The following is a 19,178-nucleotide window of genomic DNA, read 5'->3' as shown; positions in this document are numbered from 1 at the left end:
ACACTAGACTGGAAGCTTTGTACTACACACCATAATAACAACAACACCAGACTGGAGGCTTTGGACTACACACCATAATAACAACAACACTAGACTGGAGGCTTCGGACTACACACCATAATAACAACAACACTAGACTGGAGGTGTTGGACTACACACCATAATAACAACAACACTAGACTGGAGGCTTTGGACTACACACCATAATAACAACAACACTAGATTGGAGGCTTTGGACTACACACCAAAATAACAACAACACTAGATTGGAGGCTTTGGACTACACACCATAATAACAACAACACTAGACTGGAGGTGTTGGACTACACACCATAATAACAACAACACTAGACTGGAGGCTTTGGACTACACACCAAAATAACAACAACACTAGATTGGAGGCTTTGGACTAAACACCAAAATAACAACAACACTAGACTGGAGGTGTTGGACTACACACCATAATAACAACAACACTAGACTGGAGGCTTTGGACTACACACCATAATAACAACAACACTAGATTGGAGGCTTTGGACTACACACCAAAATAACAACAACACTAGATTGGAGGCTTTGGACTACACACCATAATAACAACAACACTAGACTGGAGGTGTTGGACTACACACCATAATAACAACAACACTAGACTGGAGGCTTTGGACTACACACCAAAATAACAACAACACTAGATTGGAGGCTTTGGACTAAACACCAAAATAACAACAACACTAGACTGGAGGTGTTGGACTACACACCATAATAACAACAACACTAGACTGGAGGCTTTGGACTACACACCATAATAACAACAACACTAGATTGGAGGCTTTGGACTACACACCAAAATAACAACAACACTAGATTGGAGGCTTTGGACTACACACCATAATAACAACAACACTAGACTGGAGGTGTTGGACTACACACCATAATAACAACAACACTAGACGGGAGGCTTTGGACTACACACCAAAATAACAACAACACTAGATTGGAGGCTTTGGACTAAACACCAAAATAACAACAACACTAGACTGGAGGTGTTGGACTACACACCATAATAACAACAACACTAGACTGGAGGCTTTGGACTACACACCATAATAACAACAACACCAGACTGGCGGCTTTGGACTACACACCATAATAACAACAACACTAGACTGGAGGCTTTGGACTACACACCATAATAACAACAACACTAGATTGGAGGCTTTGGACTACACACCAAAATAACAACAACACTAGATTGGAGGCTTTGGACTACACACCATAATAACAACAACACTAGACTGGAGGCTTTGGACTACACACCAAAATAACAACGACACTAGACTGGAGGCTTTGGACTACACACCATAATAACAACAACACTAGACTGGAGGCTTTGTGCTACACACCATAATAACAACAACACTGGACTGGAGGCGTTGGACTACACACCATAATAACAACACCAGACTGGAGGCTTTGGACTACACACCATAATAACAACAACACTAAACTGGAGGCACTGGACTACACACCATAATAACAACAACACTAGACTGGAGGCTTAGGACTACACACCATAATAACAACAACACTAAACTGGAGGCTTTGGACTACACACCAAAATAACAACAACACTAGACTGGAAGCTTTGTACTACACACCATAATAACAACAACACCAGACTGGAGGCTTTGGACTACACACCATAATAACAACAACACTAGATTGGAGGCTTTGGACTACACACCAAAATAACAACAACACTAGATTGGAGGCTTTGGACTACACACCATAATAACAACAACACTAGACTGGAGGTGTTGGACTACACACCATAATAACAACAACACTAGACTGGAGGCTTTGGACTACACACCAAAATAACAACAACACTAGACTGGAGGCTTTGGACTACACACCAAAATAACAACGACACTAGACTGGATGCTTTGGACTACACACCATAATAACAACAACACTAGACTGGAGGCTTTGTACTACACACCATAATAACAACAACACTGGACTGGAGGCGTTGGACTACACACCATAATAACAACACCAGACTGGAGGCTTTGGACTACCCACCATAATAACAACAACACTAAACTGGAGGCATTGGACTACACACCATAATAACAACAACACTAGACTGGAGGCTTAGGACTACACACCATAATAACAACAACACTAAACTGGAGGCTTTGGACTACACACCAAAATAACAACAACACTAGACTGGAGGCTTTGTACTACACACCAAAATAACAACAACACTAGACTGGAAGCTTTGTACTACACACCATAATAACAACAACACCAGACTGGAGGCTTTGGACTACACACCATAATAACAACAACACTAAACTGGAGGCGTTGGACTACACACCAAAATAACAACAACACTAGACTGGAGGTGTTGGACTACACACCATAATAACAACAACACTAGACTGGAGGCTTTGGACTACACACCATAATAACAACAACACTAGATTGGAGGCTTTGGACTACACACCAAAATAACAACAACACTAGATTGGAGGCTTTGGACTACACACCATAATAACAACAACACTAGACTGGAGGTGTTGGACTACACACCATAATAACAACAACACTAGACTGGAGGCTTTGGACTACACACCAAAATAACAACAACACTAGATTGGAGGCTTTGGACTAAACACCAAAATAACAACAACACTAGACTGGAGGTGTTGGACTACACACCATAATAACAACAACACTAGACTGGAGGCTTTGGACTACACACCATAATAACAACAACACTAGATTGGAGGCTTTGGACTACACACCAAAATAACAACAACACTAGATTGGAGGCTTTGGACTACACACCATAATAACAACAACACTAGACTGGAGGTGTTGGACTACACACCATAATAACAACAACACTAGACTGGAGGCTTTGGACTACACACCAAAATAACAACAACACTAGATTGGAGGCTTTGGACTAAACACCAAAATAACAACAACACTAGACTGGAGGTTTTGGACAACACACCATAATAACAACAACACTAGACTGGAGGCTTTGGACTACACACCATAATAACAACAACACTAGATTGGAGGCTTTGGACTACACACCAAAATAACAACAACACTAGATTGGAGGCTTTGGACTACACACCATAATAACAACAACACTAGACTGGAGGTGTTGGACTACACACCATAATAACAACAACACTAGACTGGAGGCTTTGGACTACACACCAAAATAACAACAACACTAGATTGGAGGCTTTGGACTAAACACCAAAATAACAACAACACTAGACTGGAGGTGTTGGACTACACACCATAATAACAACAACACTAGACTGGAGGCTTTGGACTACACACCATAATAACAACAACACTAGATTGGAGGCTTTGGACTACACACCAAAATAACAACAACACTAGACTGGAGGCTTTGTACTACACACCATAATAACAACAACACTGGACTGGAGGCTTTGTACTACACACCATAATAACAACAACACTAGACTGGAGGCTTCGGACTACACACCATAATATCAACAACACTAGACTGGAGGCTTTGTACTACACACCAAAATAACAACAACACTAGACTGGAGGCTTTGTACTACACACCATAATAACAACAACACTAGACTGGAGGCTTCGGACTACACACCATAATAACAACAACACTAGACTGGAGGCTTTGGACTACACACCATAATAACAACAGCACTAGACTGCAAGCTGTGTTATGTTAATAACCTTCAGAGACACCAGTCTCTCAGTCTACCTGTGTTATTGTGGATGGTTGTACAGGAGGAGCTGATGAACAACACAGAGCTGGTCCAGAGTTACCGTCAACAGATCAACAACACCATCAACCAGGTCAACCTGCAGCTCTTCTGGAACATGTACAACAGGTAACACACACACCTAGTGTGTACAGACACACACACACACCTAGTGTGTACAGCCACACATACACCTAGTGTGTACAGACACACACACACACCTAGTGTGTACAGACACACACACACACACACACCTAGTGTGTACAGACACACACACACACACACACACACACACACACACACACACACACACACCTAGTGTGTACAGACACACACACACACACACCTAGTGTGTACAGACACACACACACACCTATCAATCAATCAATCAATCAATCAAATGTATTTATAAAGCCCTTCTTACATCAGTTGATGTCACAAAGTGCTGTACAGAAACCCAGCCTAAAACCCCAAACAGCAAGCAATGCAGGTGTAGAAGCACGGTGGCTAGGAAAAACTCCCTAGAAAGGCCATGAGGCTATAAGGCTATGAGGGGTGGCCAGTCTTCTTCTGGCTGTGCCGGGTGTGTAGTCTAGTGTGTACACACACACACACACACACACACACACACACACACACACACACACACACACACACACACACACCTAGTGTGTACACACAAACTGTAAACTGTGTGTGTGTGTGTGTGTGTGTGTGTGTGTGTGTGTGTGTGTGTGTGTGTGTGTGTGTGTGTGTGTGTGTGTGTGTGTGTGTGTCTCTGTGTGTGTCTCTGTGTGTGTGTGTGGGGCAGATGGTGAGAGCACTATATTATTTGAGAGAATGTAAGCAGTGTGTCTCACAGTTCTCCTCTCCCTCTCAGCCGTAGGGATCTGGAGATGAACCGCTCTGGGACCATCATCAATGCCAAGACCCTGAAGTGAGTCTCTCTCTACACTACTAGACTATTTTCCTTTGGTCCTTCATGGCATTGTCTAATTAAGCAATAAGGCATGAGGGGGTTTGGTATATGGCCAATATACCATGGCTCAGGGCTGTTCTTAGGCACAACGCAAGACGGAGTGCCTGGATACAGCCCTTAACCATGCTATATCAAATATTAGGACGAGCAATGTCGGAGTGGCATTGACTAAAATACAGTACAATAGAATACAGTGTATACATATGAGATGAGTAAAGCAGTATGTAAAAATGTTTAAAGTGACGAGTGTTCCATTATTAAAGTGGCCAGTGATTCCATGTCTATGTATATAGGGCAGCAGCCTCTAAGGTGCAGGGTTGAGTAACTGGGTGGAAGCTGGCTAGGGATGGCTATTTAACAGTCTGATGGCCTTGAGAGAGCAGCTGTTTTTCAGTCTCTCGGTCCTAGCCAGGCCGTGGCTCGGGTGGTTGATGTCCTTGATGATATTTTGGCCTTCCTGTGACATCGGGTGGAGTAGGTGTCCTGCCCATATACCACAAACCCCCGAGGTGCCTTATTGCTATTATAAACTGGTTACCAACGTAATTAGAAGGAAATAATTTTGTGTCATACCCGTAATATATCAGCATTCAGGACTCGGTCCACCTGGTTTATAGTAGTGTTTAGGCACCTTTAACATTCATAACAGGTTACTGAAATTAGCCATATTTGTGTATGTGTGTTTGTGTTGTTGCTGATCTGTGGTCTGTGTTTCTAGGTGCCCTGTCATGCTTGTTGTTGGTGACAACGCTCCAGCTGAGGAGGGAGTGGTGAGTCCTTTTCCTTCTGTTATTCCACTCTTTTTCTCTCATCTACACCCTCTCTCCAATTTCAATCTCTTCCTCTCTCCCTGCATCACCTCCCTGCCTCACCTCCCCTCCTCCCTGCCTCAACTCCCTACTTCCCCGCCTCACCTTCGTTCCTCCCTGCCTCACCTCCCCTCCTCCCTGCTTCACCTCCTCTCCTCCCTGCTTCACCTCCCTTCCTCCCTGCCTCACCTTCTCTTTCCCCCTGCCTCACTCCCTTCCTCCTTGCCTCACCTCCTTGCCTCACCTCCCTTCCTCCCTGCCTCACTCCCTTCCTCCCTGCCTCACCTCCCTACTTCCCTGCCTCACCTCCCTTCCTCCCTGCCTCATCTCCATTCCTCCCTGCCTCACTCCCTTCCTTCCTCCCTGCCTCACCTCTATTCCTCCCGGCCTCACTCCCTTCCTCCCAGCCTCACTCCCTTCCTCCCTACTCCCCTCCATCCTTCTGTTGTGACTCTGTACAGTACTTGGCATGCTGAAAGGTATGTTTGCCCTCATTGAGAGAAACAGAACAGGTTAGTCAGCAGAAGCTCAGTTCTCTGTCTCTCTCTAGGCACCCCTTTCCGGGGACGGCTGAGTCAACTGTGTGTGTCTCACTGCCTCTCCAAGGCCCATATGTATCTCTCTCTCTCTCTTTCTGCTCCAGTCTCTGGGTTTCCACATGTTATTATGGGACAGATTTTTCTATCTGTGTCTTTCTGTACTGTTAATCTGACTTTCAGGAGGTCAAGGCTTAATTACATCCCTCCTCTGTAAATGTAGGGATGATAGGAGGAGGGGATGGACAGGGGAGGGGCTAAAATGTTATAAAAATGTTATACAACCTTTTTAGAGAGAGAGAGAGAGAGATGAAAACATAGATGAAAAATAGAGATATGACAGATGGAGGTCACTTTAATATTTATTGCTATGTAATGTCTGCCAGCACACATCTGTACACACCCCGTGTGCTGGAATGACTCATCACTGCAGCAGACTTCAGTAGCTGAGTCCACCCTCTCCCCCACCTCCCTCCAAGCCTATCTTCTGTCTTTCAATCACAACATCTATGTCTCTATAATGCTATTGATTTCAATTTTTTATATGTGTATATAAAGAGACGACTCCGGGATTCTGGCCTTCTAGGCAGAGTTGCAAAGACAAAGCCATATCTCAGACTGGCCAATAAAAATAAAATATTAAGATGGGCAAAAGAACACAGACACTGGACAGAGGAACTCTGCCTAGAATGCCAGCATCCCGGAGTCGCCTCTTCACTGTTGACGTTGAGACTGGTGTTTTGCGGGTACTCTTCAATGAAGCTGCCAGTTGAGGATTTGTGAGGCGTCTGTTTCTCAACTAGACACTCTAATGTACTTGTCCTCTTGTTCAGTTGTGCACCGGGGCCTCCCATTCCTTGTTCTATTCTGGTTAGAGCCAGTTTGCTCTGTTCTGTGAAGGGAGTAGCACACAGCGTTGTACGAGATCTTCAGTTTCTTGGCAATTGCTCGCATGGAATAGCCTTCATTTCTCAGAACAAGAATAGACTGACGTGTTTCAGAAGAAAGTTCTTTGTTTCTGGCCATTTTTGAGCCTGTAATTGAACCCACAAATGCTGATGCTTCAGATACTCAATTAGTCTAAAGGCCAGATTTATTGCTTCTTTAACCAGAACAACAGTTTTCAGCTGTGCTAACATAATTGAAAAAAAGCTTTTCTAATGATCAATTAGCCTTTTAAAATTATAAACTTGGATTAGCTAACACAACGTGCCATTGGAACACAGGAGTGATGGTTGCTGATAATGGGCCTCTGTAAGCCTATGTAGATATTCCATAAAAAATTTGCCGTTTCCTGCTACAATAGTCATTTACAACATTAACAATGTCTACGCTGTATTTCTGATCAATTTTGATCATACATTTTAATGGACAAAAAAATAGCTTTTCTTTCAAAAACAAGGACATTTTTAAGGGACCCCAAACTTTTGAACGGTAGTGTACGTCTGAGAATGAAATATCCAGCACCTTGGTCCTCTATGTAATATTTTGTTGTTTCTCAAGGTTGAATGTAATTCCAAACTTGACCCGACCAACACCACCTTCTTAAAGGTAAGAATGCAAAGTATTAATTGTGGAATGTTGGTCTTTATTCGATTTTTCATCTAATTAATTAACCAAATGGAAAATAATTGTACCTTACATGTTGTACTTGTTGAAACATTTGATGTAAAAATAGAGTATTCTGTAATGACTAATGTCCCTGTTCTCCCCTGTTGTGCTTCAGATGGCTGACTCTGGTGGACTTCCTCAGCTCACACAGGTCAGAACACTGCCTTCAGATGGCCCTCTGCATCCTCTCATTCCATATTCAAATACTCCTACTATTATTTAGCCATGCCTTCCTCTGCACCACCTCCATACCCCCCTTCCTCCAGTTTCTCTTCTGACGCAACTCTCAGTTGACCCCTAACTTCCTCTTTAAAATACTTCTCTAACCTCTCTATATAAGGCCTCCATACAACCCTCTTCTGAATCTCCACTTCCTCTTTTTATAAGCCATTCTGCCACCATGAGAGGGTTGGCTCTATAGCACTCTCCACAGAACTCCACAGAGGTCATTGACATCATCTGGGGTCAGAGTTACACAGGAGTCTCAGGAGGTCAAGTGTCTAACCGTACTCTTGTTGTTGTTTTATAGCCTGGAAAACTGTCCGAAGCATTCAAGTACTTCCTTCAGGGGATGGGCTACAGTAAGTATCTAGAACCCAATTACAGTAATTTGTCATATGTGAGTGAGTGTGTGAGACTGTGCATGTGTTTGCGGTCTCTCAGAAACTAGGCATCACTACCTTGACTGAGTTTATCTCTCCATACCTTAGAAATACAATGTTGTACAGTCTTCTCCCTTGTTTGTCTTAATCCTCTGCTTAAACACTGTCTGTACGTTGGGTTGTTCTGAATGTGTGATGGAGTCCAGTTCGGACTGTGTTGTCAAAATGTTGTTTGGTATGGTGCGATGTGATGTCTATTGCAGGGACCTGTGTTGTGTTAATCTTGCCCTCTATGTTTTCCTGCCTTCGCTCAGTTGCGTATGTGAAGGATCGGAGGTTGAGTGGAGGGCCAGGTACTTCCTGTTTGCTGTTCACCTCTGACCTCCTCCTCTCTTCTTCCCCTACATGAGATGTGGAGTGATAATACTCTGATCATATATCTGCCTTGTGACTTATTATTGCATTTTATTCGTTTTGGCGCTTGATTCCTGGTCATTTGCAATCTTGACGATTTTATTCAAAATTGTTTTTTTTATGCATTTTTCCTCAGCCTAAGGGAAAATATGCCATTGTTACTTTTTTCCCCATCCCTGCCATTGCATTTTCTATCTTGATCTTTGCATGGGATACAGTTAATTATGATCCAGAATTGAACTCTCATTGGCACATTGGAGTATCCAAGTGAAGCAACTTTTTGAGGAATGTTTGCATGAAAACAAATAGGAATAGGTCTTGCCAGATTGTAAATTGAATATTATAGCTAATAGGCCTGTTATGCAAATACAGTGCCCAGAATAATGATTGGGACAGTGAAGCATTTTTTATTATTTTGGCTCTTTACTCTAAAAGTTTGCATTTGAAAACAAACAATGACTATGAGGTTAAAGTGCAGCTTTGATTTGAAGGTATTTTCATCCATATTGGGTGAACCGTTTAGAAATTCCAGCACTTTCTGTACATAGTCCCCCCGTTTGATATTTGTGCATCTGTAACTTTCTCACTCGTCATTATTTACGATTCATTCAGGACTTTCCGTAATCCTGGTAGCATCCACATTCATGTAGAAGTGTTTAGAAACATATTCTATTCAAATTTACAATAAAAGTGACTCCAAAATGACACAATACATTATTTACCATTCATTTCTATTGGGAACAAAAGTCTGAAACACAACCAAAACAAACAGCAAATTCATCCAACAAATTTGTAGTCACAAACTAGTAGTAATTGCGTGCTATACAGTGCCTTCGGAAAGTATTCAGACCCCTTGACTTGTTCCACATTTTGTTTATTTATTCTAAAAAGCTTTATTCTAAAATTGATTACATTGTTTTTTCCCTCATCAATCTACACACATTACCACATAATGACAGAGCAAAAACAGGTTTTTAGACATTTTCGCTAATTCATGAAAAAAAAAATGGAAAAATGGAAATATCACATATACGGAAGTAAGCATCTTTGGCAGCGATTACAGCATGGAGTCTTCTTTGGTATGGCGCTACAAGCTTGGCACACCTGTATTTGGGGAGCTTCTCCCATTCTTCTCTGCAGATCCTCTCAAGCTCTGTCATATTGGATGGGGAGCATTGCTGCACAGCTATTTTCAGGTCTCTCCAGAGATGTTTGATCGGGTTCATGCCCGGGCTCTGGCTGGGCCACTTAGGGACTTTCAGAGACTTGTCCCGTGCCACTCCTGTGTTGTCTTGGCTGTGTGCTTAGGGTCGTTGTCCTGTTGGAAGGTGAACCTTTAGCCCAGTCTGAGGTCCTGAGTGGTCTGGAGCAGGTGTTCATCAAGGATCTCTCTGTACTTTGCTCCGTTCATCTTTGCCTCAATAATGACTAGTCTCCCAGTCCGTGCCACTGAAAAACATCCCTACAGCATGATGCTGCCACAACCATGCTTCACCTTAGGGATGGTGCCTGGTTTCCTCCAGACGTGATGCTTGTCATTCAGGCCAAAGAGTTCAATCTTGGTTTCATCAGACCAGAGAATCTTGTTTCTCATTGTCTGAGAGTCCTTTAGGTGCCTTTTGGCAAACTCCAAGTCGGCTGTCATGTGCCTTTTACTGAGGAGTGGCTTCCGTCTGGCCACTCTACCATAAAGGCTTGATTGGTGGAGTGCTACAGAGAGTTGTCCTTCTGGAAGGTTCTTCCATTTCTACAGAGGAACTCTGGTGACCAAGAACCATCGGGTCACCTCCCTGACCAAGGCCCTTCCCCCCGACTGCTCAGTTTGGCCGGGTGGCCAGCTCGAGGAAGCATTTTGCTGGTTTCAAACTTCTTCAATTTAAGAATGATGGAGGGTTCTTGGGGACCTTCAATGCTGCAGAAATGTTTTGGTACCTTCCCCAGATCTGTGCTTCGACACAATCCTGTCTCTGAGCTATAAGGACAATTCCTTCGACCTCACGGCTTGGTTTTTGCTCTGACATGCACTGTCAACTGTGGGAAAGGGGGATACCTAGTCAGTTGTCCAACTGAGTGTATTCAACTGAAATGTGTCTTCCGCATTTAACCCAACCCCTCTGAATCAGAGAGGTTCGGGGTGCTGCCGTAATCAACATCCACGTCTTCGGGGCCCGGGGAACAGTGGGTTAACTGCCTTGCTCAGGGGCAGAACAACAGATTTTTACCTTGTCAGCTCGGGGATTCAATCCAGAAACCTTCTGGTTACTGGCCCAATGCTCTAACCACTAGGCTAGCTGCTGCCCCTGGACATACACTATCAACTGTGGGACCTTATATAGACAGGTGTTTGCCTTTCCAAATCATGTCCAATCATTTGAATTTACCACAGGTGGACAATCAAGTTGTAGAAACAGCTCAAGGATGATCAATGGAAACAGGATGCACCCAAGCTCAATTTCGAGTCTTATAGCAAAGGGTCTGAATACTTATGTAAATAAGGTATTTCTCCATTTTATTTGTAATAAATTTGCAAACATTTCTAAAACTTGTTTTCACTCTGTCATTATGGCGTATTGTTTATTTATTTTATTTTTTATTTCACCTTTATTTAACCAGGTAGGCTAGTTGAGAACAAGTTCTCATTTGCAACTGCGACCTGGCCAAGATAAAGCATAGCTTAGTGTGAACAGACAACAACACAGAGTTACACATGGAGTAAACAATAAACAAGTCAATAACATGGTAGAAAAAAGAGAATCTATATACAATGTGTGCAAAAGGCATGAGGTAGGCAATAAATCGAATAATTACAATTTAGCAGATTAACACTGGAGTGATAAATCATCAGACGATCATGTGCAAGAAGAGATACTGGTGTGCAAAAGAGCAGAAAAGTAAATAAATAAAAGCAGTATGGGGGTGAGGTAGGTAAATTGGGTGGGTAGTTTACAGATGGACTATGTACAGCTGCAGCGATCGGTTGTGTAGATTGCTGAGGATTTTTTTATTTAGAATAAGGCTATAACGTAACAAAATGTGGAAAAAGTCACACTTTCCAAAGGCACTGTATATATGGGACCAAATACTTAACTTTTTGCTACATTCATACACATGTAAGTGAATTGGTCCCAATACATTTGCTCCTCTAAAATGGGGGGAGGGGACTGTCTACCTTTACCTTCAGACTGACCTCCCAAAATTGTACCTTCCACTATTTCATTCTGTCTTATTTATTTTGCTCTCTTTGTCTCTCTGTCTCCCTCTCTCTTTTTATCTGTCTGTCTCTCTCTTAGTGCCCTCTGCCAGTATGACCCGTCTGGCACGCTCCCGGACGGCCTCGCTGACCAGTGGCAGCTCTATTGAGAGCTCTCGTATCCGGGGTTTTACACACACTGACAGCAACGAGGGCCAGGTCAGCCATACCATGGAGGTGTCCTGCTGAACCCTCAAACACACATACACGTAGATAAACAGACAGACAGAATGATGTTGGTTAAAGAGAGATGAGTTTCTACTTTGAAATTGTTAGTGCAGGATGTTCTCCCTATTTATCTCTATTTGTCTCTGTATTATCTTTCCCAAAGTCCCTCAGTATTTGACATCTTTTGCCACCCCCTCCCCTCACTGTAAAATGACACCAATGTATTACTCTCCCCCCTTAAACTTAAGAAACAGTTTTGGTTTTCTTGAATTGTTGTTTGTTTTGCTCAGTGTCTCATCCCCCTTCATTTTCCCTGCTCCCCCAGCCCTCCACCTGCGCCCGCCCTCTTACACTCAGACCCATAGCCTCATCTGCCCCCTCCCACACTCATCCGCTTGCCTGCCGACAGTTTCTGTGAGGTGGTCAATGATGGTAGTTAAGTGGGTTGTGGTCAGTGAGGATGGTTGGTCACTGGGGAAAAGACATACAGGACATTATGTATTAGGTTGCTCTATTCTTGCTCTTTGTCTGGGAAGTTCAGGATTTGACAGAAAGCAGCACACAGCCTTATATTTCAGAGGGGTTTTATATCACACTGTGGAGGATGTGTCTGTGTGACAGCTACTAGATCAGTATTTCCACTCCACATTCCTCGCATGGCGTTTACCCATTGATGGTCATAAAGAAGCATAAATACATGTAGTGTGATTCTATACCCATGTAGCCCACGTGATTCCACTCACCTGCATTGGTAGGAGCATCCACCCTATAGGCAATGTGACCACGGTCATTTCCAGCTCCCTAAAATGGAAGTAGTTCTGCCGAGGATCGGTTCTTAGTGGTCTCCCAAATGACAATCACACCTTGACCCAAACCAAACCAGACCTAGGAGCCGAGGAAGAACCTGTTAGATCTGAGATGTTCTTCTCTCAGGTCAGATAAAACAAATCTACACACACACACTAACCTACGACGGCTGGGCTCTGTAAGGGGACCGATTGAAATGACATCGGCACAGAAGCACAAAACATGCACAAACTTACGCACACACGCAAACACTGTCAATGTGTCACAGTAAATGTGTTTTCACAAAACAAATGTTCATGTATTTACATACCCATATGCATAGCTCACATAGAGAACCAACATCCTAACATCCCACAGACCTCTTTTTCCCCCCATGATATTGAGCTGAAATACTGGTCGTTGTTAATGAAGAGGAGTGTGCTGCTAGCTGCTGTGATAAACTACCCATTGAGTTAAGCTAGTCCTATGAGGAGGAACTGTTGTCCCTGACAATTTGCACAGTAATGTCTTTCTACATTCTATTTGCATTCCTTATTCTCAGTAAAAACATCTCCCTATTCTCTATTTGAATGCCAATCTCTGCATCCCCGACAAGGGTGAGGTAGGATAACTACTACTGCAGGGTGCTTCCTGGGACCGTCTGTAAGGGACGGGACTTTTTTGGAGCCCATTGCTCAAAGCTAGGAATGTAGGGAAATCCCACCCCCAACCACAAGATGCCCCGCCCCTTACAGATACGTCCAGTCGCCCCAAAAGGGCTATCAGCTGAGGTCACTTTTCAGTTCATAGTGTTGCCTAGCAACAGTGCACCAACGAGCAACGGTCCCCAAGGGGTACACAGCAACCATTTTAGAACAGAGAGATTAATTCATAAATTACTTCTGACAAAGAGCGAGGGAAAGGGAGAGATTATGTCTGGATGAATAAAACACATTTTCATTTGTAAAGATGGAAAGAGTGTGAGAGAGCTGGATCTACAAAATGTCTTGATCGGGGGACAATAAGGGGGGATAATACATGTAAAGAGGGTATGAGTGGGGCTTCTGGGAGAGGATATTGGGTCAGGTCAACAAACACACCCTTATACTCCTCCAATCTGTTTGCATGCACCTTAATGTGTGATATTTAAGGCTGAGGTCATGCATTTTCTCTCCGTAAGACTACTGTTGCTGTCAACTCTGAGCAGGCCTGATTTTGACCCCTCCCTCAGTCTCATGCACACTGCCTGGTGGCCCCTGAATGTAATTGGTCATATTGAAGTGCTGTACAGTATTGTCCAAGTGCCCCCTTCCACCCACCCACCACCATTACCCACTAGTGCTTGTAGCTGCTTTCCCCCCTTCCCTAACTCCTACCCTACATTGTACCCTAATTCCTACCCTACATTGTACCCTAACTCCTACCCTACATCCTACCCTAACTATTACCCTACACTGTACCCTAATTCCTACCCTACCCTAACTACTACCCTACATTGTACCCTAACCTCTACCCTAACTCCTACCCTAACTACTACCCTACACTGTACCCTAACTCCTACCCTACCCTAACTACTACCCTCCATTGTACCCTAACTCCTACCCTACAGTGTACCCTAACTCCTACCCTACCTCCTACCCTACATTGTACCCTAACTCCTACCCTACATTGTACCCTAACTCCTACCCTACCCTAACTCGTCCAAGAGAACCCAAGTCCTTCCGGGTCCTCCTTGCTCTGTAGATAGAGCACTCCAACACTATTGTATTGTGACAAACAGCATTAGGTTCCTCTTTCCTAGAGTTCCTATTTTTACATAACAATAGAATGAAGTTTTCAGTGGTATATTGGTTCTCGTGTATTATTATTATTATTATCATTATTACAGTATTATTGATTGATTTATATTGAGCAATAAGTTGTTTTTTGACTGTATGGTTTCATGGGAGTCTCCCCAACATTGTTTCTGTTCACAGAGATAGTAGGATTGACTCTTACCTGCTTAGTCATAAAATGTGTAATGTAAAGTTTAAATATATATACAGTATATATAGTGTAATCTGTCTCTGTCCATGCATTGAACATGTAAAGACAAAGAAATAAAGACTTTAACTCAGCATGGAGTCATATGTTTAATAAGTGCATTTCTTTGCAACACTGGTTTTATTGAAAAAGTAATGATTCACACATTTTTTCACTTGCTCCCACCGATGCTGGATATGTACACAACAAAATACACTCTGTCAAGTGAGCAATAAACACTTATTTAGATGCAACTCAAACATTATTGTTGTATATATACAGTAGTTCACCCAAAATTAACCTTGCTGTTGGGGTGACCATTTTGGCGGTGATGTTGAAGTGGCAGACAGCGTCTTTGTTGTAGCAGTTATAGTAAAGGGCTACCCCGAATGTGACGACGTTCGGCCCCTGGATGGTGTTGGAGATGTGAATCACCACACTGCCTGGAATACTGACCCCCACAACTAGAGAGCTCAGGCTGCTATACAGTCGCACAAAGTTGAGCAGGTTTGGGGTCACGACCCCAAGAGCCATAGCTGAATATACAGTTGAAGTCGGAAGTTTACATACACCTTAGCCAAATACATTTAAACTCAGTTTTTCCACAATTCCTGACATTTATTCCTAGTAAAAATTCCCTATCTTAGGTCAGTTAGGATCACCACTTTATTTTAAGAATGTGAAATGCAGAATATTAGAGAGAATGATTTATTTCAGCTTTTATTTCTTTCATCACATTCAGAGTGGGTCAGCAGTTTACATACACTCAATTAGTATTTGGTAGCATTGCCTTTAAATTGTTTAACTTGGGTCAACAGTTTCGGGTAGCCTTCCACAAGCTTCCCACAATAAGTTGGGTGAGTTTTGGCCCATTCCTCCTGACAGAGCTGGTGTAACTGAGTGAGGTCAGGGCTTTGTGATGGCCACTCCAATACCTTGACTTTTCCTTAAGCCATTTTGCCACAACTTTGGAAGTATGCTTGGGGTCAGGCTTTAACTTCCTGACTGATGTCTTGGGATGTTGCTTCAATATATCCACATAATTTTCCCCCCTCATGATGCCATCTATTTTGTGAAGTGCACCAATCCCTCCTGCAGCAAAGCACCCACACAACATGATGCTGCCACCCCCGTGTTTCACGGTTGGGATGGTGTTCTTCGGCTTGCAAGCCTCCCCCTTTTTCCTCCAAACATAACGATGGTAAGTTCTATTTTTGTTTCATCAGACCAGAGGACATTTCTCCAAAAAGTACAATCTTTGTCCCCATGTGCAGTTGCAAACCGTAGTCTGGCTTTTTTATGGCGGTTTTGTAGCAGTGGCTTCTTCCTTGCTGAGCGGCTATGTCGATATAGGACTCGTTTTACTGTGGATATAGATACTTTTGTACCTGTTTCCTCCAGCATCTTCACAAGGTCCTTTGCTGTTGTTCTGGGATTGATTTGCACTTTTCGCACCAAAGTACATTCATCTCTAGGAGACAGAACGCGTCTCCTTCCTGAGCGGTATGACAGCTGCGTGGTCCCATGGTGTTTATACTTGCGTACTATTGTTTGTACAGATGAACGTGGTACATTCAGGCGTTTGGAAATTGCTCCCAAGGATGAACCAGACTTGTGGAGGTCTACAGTTTGTTTTCTGAGGTCTCGGCTGATTTCTTTAGATTTTCCCATGATGTCAAGCAAAGAGGCACTGAGTTTGAAGGTAGGCCTTGAAATACATCCACAGGTACACCTCCAATTGACTCAAATGATGTCAATTAGCCTATCAGAAGCTTCTAACGCCAAGGAATTTTCCAAGCTGTTTAAAGGCACAGTCAACTTAGTGTATGTAAACTTCTGACTCACTGGAATTGTGATACAGTGTATGTGTTGAGACATTGGTAGCTGTGAGTGGTATTGTTAAGTTTGGCCCCAATTTTTTCGAACTTTTATTTATGGTTTATGCAATAAGCTGCTGGATCTGAGGCAGTTCGTTCTTTATGACCTGCAGAGACACAGTCAGATCCCCATCATCCTCCTACTCCAGCGCACACAAAATACGCCTCTTCAGACCCAGCAACAGACCCTCCACTTTCATAGGCTACAGGTGAACAGTAGACAGGTAACAGGCTACAGGTGAACAGTAGACAGGTAACAGGCCTCAGGTGAACAGTAGACAGGTAACAGGCTACAGGTCAACAGTAGACAGGTAACAGGCTACAGGTGAACAGTAGACAGGTAACAGGCCTCAGGTGAACAGTAGACAGGTTACAGGTGAACAGTAGACAGGTAACAGGCTACAGGTCAACAGTAGACAGGTAACAGGTGAACAGTAGACAGGTAACAGGCTACAGGTGAACAGTAGACAGGCTACAGGTAAACAGTAGACAGGTAACAGGTAAACAGTAGAGAGGTAACAGGCTACAGGTGAACAGTCGACAGGTAACAGGCCTCAGGTGAACAGTAGACAGGTAACAGGTAAACAGTAGACAGGTAACAGGCTACAGGTGAACAGTAGACAGGTAACAGGCTACAGGTAAACAGTAGTCAGGTAACAGGCTACAGGTGAACAGTAGACAGGTTACAGGTGAACAGTAGACAGGCAACAGGTGAACAGTAGACAGGTAATAGGCCTCAGGTGAACAGTAGACAGGTTACAGGTGAACAGTAGACAGGTTACAGGTGAACAGTAGACAGGTAATAGGCCTCAGGTGAACAGTAGACAGGTTACAGGTGAACAGTAGACAGGTTACAGGTGAACAGTAGACAGGTAACAGGCCTCAGGTGAACAGTAGACAGGTAACAGGCTACAGGTAAACAGTAGACAGGTTACAGGTGAACAGTAGACAGGTTACAGGTGAACAGTAGACAGGTAACAGGCTACAGGTGAACAGTAGACAGGTAACAGGCTACAGGTAAACAGTAGACAGGTTACAGGTGAACAGTAGACAGGTTACAGGTGAACAGTAGACAGGTAACAGGCCTCAGGTGAACAGTAGACAGGTAAAATGCTACAGGTAAACAGTAGACAGGTAACAGGCTACAGGTGAACAGTAGACAGGTTACAGGCTACAGGTAAACAGTAGACAGGTAACAGGCTACAGGTGAACAGTAGACAGGTAACAGGCTACAGGTAAACAGTAGACAGGTTACAGGTGAACAGTAGACGGGTAACAGGCCACAGGTGAACAGTCGACAGGTAACAGGCCTCAGGTGAACAGTAGACAGGTAGCAGGTAAACAGTAGACAGGTAACAGGCCTCAGGTGAACAGTAGACAGGTAACAGGCTACAGGTAAACAGTAGACAGGTAACAGGTGAACAGTAGACAGGTAACAGGTGAACAGTAGACAGGTAACAGGTGAACAGTAGACAGGTAACAGGTGAACAGTAGACAGGTAACATTTGAACAGTAGACAGGTAACAGGTGAACAGTAGACAGGTTACAGGTGAACAGTAGACAGGTTACAGGTGAACAGTAGACAGGTAACAGGTTACAGGTGAACAGTAGACAGGTAAAAGGCCTCAGGTGAACAGTAGACAGGTTACAGGTGAACAGTAGACAGGTTACAGGTGAACAGTAGACAGGTAACTGGTGAACAGTAGACCAGTTACAGGTAAACAGTAGACAGGTTACAGGTGAACATTAGACAGGTTACAGGTGAACAGTAGACAGGTAACAGGTTACAGGTGAACAGTAGACAGGTAAAAGGCCTCAGGTGAACAGTAGACAGGTTACAGGTGAACAGTAGACAGGTAACAGGCCTCAGGTGAACAGTAGACAGGTAACAGGCTACAGGTAAACAGTAGACAGGTAACAGGCTACAGGTGAACAGTAGACAGGTAACAGGCCTCAGGTGAACAGTAGACACGTTACAGGTGAACAGTAGACAGGCAACAGGCTACAGGTGAACAGTAGACAGGCAACAGGCTACAGGTGAACAGTCGACAGGTAACAGGCCTCAGGTGAACAGTAGACAGGTAACAGGTAAACAGTAGACAGGTTACAGGCTACAGGTAAACAGTAGACAGGCTACAGGTAAACAGTAGACAGGCTACAGGTAAACAGTAGACAGCTAACAGGCTACAGGTGAACAGTAGACAGGTAACAGGCTACAGGTAAACAGTAGACAGGTTACAGGTGAACAGTAGACAGGTAACAGGCTACAGGTGAACAGTCGACAGGTAACAGGCCTCAGGTGAACAGTAGACAGGTAACAGGTAAAC

The 19,178-nt window shown here is 43.6% G+C and overlaps 1 protein-coding gene across 6 annotated transcripts in view; it reads left to right on the top strand.

Annotated features, from left to right (window-relative positions):
- LOC129862603 (protein NDRG4-like) overlaps positions 1-15,069 on the top strand; it is a 41,766-nt gene extending 26,697 nt beyond the window's left edge. For 4 of the 6 annotated variants that reach the window (XM_055934423.1, XM_055934425.1, XM_055934426.1 and 1 more), the window contains 8 exons: positions 3,823-3,926; positions 4,678-4,734; positions 5,495-5,546; positions 7,625-7,672; positions 7,848-7,883; positions 8,262-8,313; positions 8,649-8,687; positions 12,039-15,069. In XM_055934423.1, the coding sequence (XP_055790398.1) occupies positions 3,823-3,926; positions 4,678-4,734; positions 5,495-5,546; positions 7,625-7,672; positions 7,848-7,883; positions 8,262-8,313; positions 8,649-8,687; positions 12,039-12,187 (537 nt within the window). In that variant the 3' untranslated portion in view covers positions 12,188-15,069. The remainder of the gene's footprint in view (positions 1-3,822; positions 3,927-4,677; positions 4,735-5,494; positions 5,547-7,624; positions 7,673-7,847; positions 7,884-8,261; positions 8,314-8,648; positions 8,688-12,038) is intronic. The other 2 variants (XM_055934424.1, XM_055934428.1) reach the window with 1 other exon arrangement.
- The last annotated feature ends 4,109 nt before the right edge of the window (positions 15,070-19,178 follow it).

This window comes from Salvelinus fontinalis, chromosome 9 (genome assembly GCF_029448725.1).
Source record: "Salvelinus fontinalis isolate EN_2023a chromosome 9, ASM2944872v1, whole genome shotgun sequence".
In the NCBI taxonomy this organism is placed as follows: domain Eukaryota; kingdom Metazoa; phylum Chordata; class Actinopteri; order Salmoniformes; family Salmonidae; genus Salvelinus; species Salvelinus fontinalis.
This window is presented reverse-complemented; position numbering and strand designations above follow the sequence as displayed.